Source organism: Glandiceps talaboti, chromosome 5 (genome assembly GCF_964340395.1).
Source record: "Glandiceps talaboti chromosome 5, keGlaTala1.1, whole genome shotgun sequence".
Classification (NCBI taxonomy): Eukaryota; Metazoa; Hemichordata; class Enteropneusta; family Spengelidae; genus Glandiceps; species Glandiceps talaboti.
Window position 1 is genome coordinate 3,485,001 of NC_135553.1, and position 2,500 is coordinate 3,487,500.

Sequence of the window (2,500 nt, forward strand, 5' to 3'; positions counted from 1 at the left end):
TTCACTTGAAAGACTTTTATTCCTGTCGCGTATAAGTCAGGTATTTGCATTTAGAGATGTGATACTAAAACACACAATCACAACAATAATTACAATAATAACCTAAACAATTTCTCTGAAAACACGCATTTCCCTTTTCCATTATAATCACAGACAGACAGACAGACAGACAGACAGACAGACAGACAGACAAACAGACAGACAGAAAGACAGACAGACAGACAGACAGACAGACAGACAGACAGACAGACAGACAGACAGACAGGCAATCAGTTATGCAACTAAATGTCCAAAATACAGTGAATAGATACGAGACTCTGAGATGGAATACCCCCCCCCCCCCCCACACACACACACACACAACATTCGGAGTTTTCTACCGTCACTGAACCCCATTTCCGGCAAAGAAAAAGTAATCTGAAATTCACCGAATCATTCTTTCGTTGTGTTCAATCGTTTTTGGCTTGAAACTGCAGGCCAAATGATGACGTAATGCGTCATTATCACTGTCGTCATCAAATCATCATAGTATCTCTGCCTTTGGGGTTTTGTCATGATGTGTTGTTTGCTAGCCTGTTTTACTATTACGTGTATATCGTATTCGTACGACATATAATATGACGTAGCACTAACGCCATAACAGGCTAATTTTTACAGGTACAATGTATAGAAATCTATCAAATGTACATCGCCGTGAGGCCTCAGCACAATCAACAATAATTTGCCGGAAAACGAGCTTATGCAACTTCCTATACAGAGACATTGTTTTCTACATGTATGCAAAACATTTTGCCGGTGGCATGGATAATAGCTTACTCACATTATCCATTCTCTTCACACTATACAGAATAAGGGATGAGAATAAATTGGCGTAAATACCACACGTTTTCATATTCGTGCAATTTATATACTTTTCTTTGTAACTTCCCTATCTGTTTGAAAATTCCAATCACTACATAATTGTTCAGTATTGTATGGGTCATGAGTTCTTAAACTACCTATTCTATTCATGTTATGTATACTATAGGCTCTACTGAGTTGGTATAAAACACGTTTTTCAACAACTTTTAAAGTATTTTGGCATGTTTTGACAAGAATTTACAAATATTACATATTTTAAAATATACACCGTTTTACTCTTTCATTATCTCGTTGTAACAATAACAACTGTGGCCATGGTAACGTATAATAACTAGTAAATGTGGCAAAAGAAATCACTGTAGGCTTGACTATTATATACAATATAAGCATATTGCACCTGACTTGGTAATGAAAGGACGGGGTATGGGAGGCTAAACTTACCGACAAAAATACGCATAGGATTTGTATTGTGTGTTTTTTATACGACGTGTAGCCTGTAGTGCAAAAAATGGGGGTACAATCACTGGATACAATACACCCTGTCATTGAGGGGGGTATGGACCAGTGGACATGTCGTCAAAATATTGTATACACAGCGTATTTATCGCAAGGCCTACTTTCTCCCGGATCCCAGCGTTATTGGTTTCAGTAATCCCGCCCACACCTGAATGAGATCTGGATGCTGATTGGCCAGTTATTCACTTCATAGGAGAGAGCTGGTGAGTGTGTCATTGTATTCTAGAACAACGGCAGCACGACCGACGCTGTAACAGTGACAGTGGATCGAATGCAGTAGTTTACTTGTGTACCACTGGAATAAGCCTGGATATTACACTATGTCGCCGGTGAAAGAAAAATCACGGATGCCTCTATTTATTTCCTTGATCTGTGGAGGCTTCTGTGGAGTAACGATTGCACAAAACAGCTCGATGACGAAAGTCGACTTCGTTCCGTCAGATATTTTACACACCGTCGAAGGGAGCGTTCAACATGTGTCGGTGAACTATTCCTCGCTACCGTACGATATGGTTATGACTGTAGGTACGAGCAGTAATTCAGTTGCCAACGTTCTCGACACAGATGTCCACCTTGAAAGTGGCAGTGTAATAAATTCCACCGGTACAATATCTGTTAACTCGAGTTTCCGGATACAAGCTGTACGCGTAGGAAAAGCTGTTTTAAATTTTCATTTCACAAAAACGGATGGTAGTGAAATCGCAAAGAATGAGACACCAGTTACATCGGATCTGGACGTTTGGGTGGTACGACAAGTCAGGTAATTGAACACGGCAATACGTCCTGGTATATACCAGCATGATTTTTAGTCAGGGTTGTCAGACCGTGTCATAAATACCTTTGTATAAGTAAAGAGGCTAATACTCAAGTTGGAATTACGTGAGTCCACTGTTGCTGTCAGGTGTCACCGTTGTCACCACTATGCACACCGACTCACATTTTCCACATATTTATAACTTACCTATAAAGCATTTATGTACCAGACATGTTGCTGTTCAGATGTTCAAACGAATAACAGAGGGGTAACTTATACATGTACTTGTATGTATCTTTTACCAAAACTGACCTTGGTATCAGGGTATCGTAGAAACTGGATGAAATAGTCATCATGTTGAATTTTAGT

General features: G+C 39.6%; 1 protein-coding gene across 1 annotated transcript in view; it reads left to right on the top strand.

The window, feature by feature from the left end:
• The first annotated feature begins 1,611 nt into the window (after positions 1-1,611).
• LOC144435073 (ileal sodium/bile acid cotransporter-like) overlaps positions 1,612-2,500 on the top strand; it is a 14,799-nt gene continuing 13,910 nt past the window's right edge. The window contains exon 1 of the mRNA XM_078123620.1: positions 1,612-2,137. Coding sequence (XP_077979746.1) covers positions 1,698-2,137 — 440 coding nt within the window. The 5' untranslated portion in view covers positions 1,612-1,697. The remainder of the gene's footprint in view (positions 2,138-2,500) is intronic.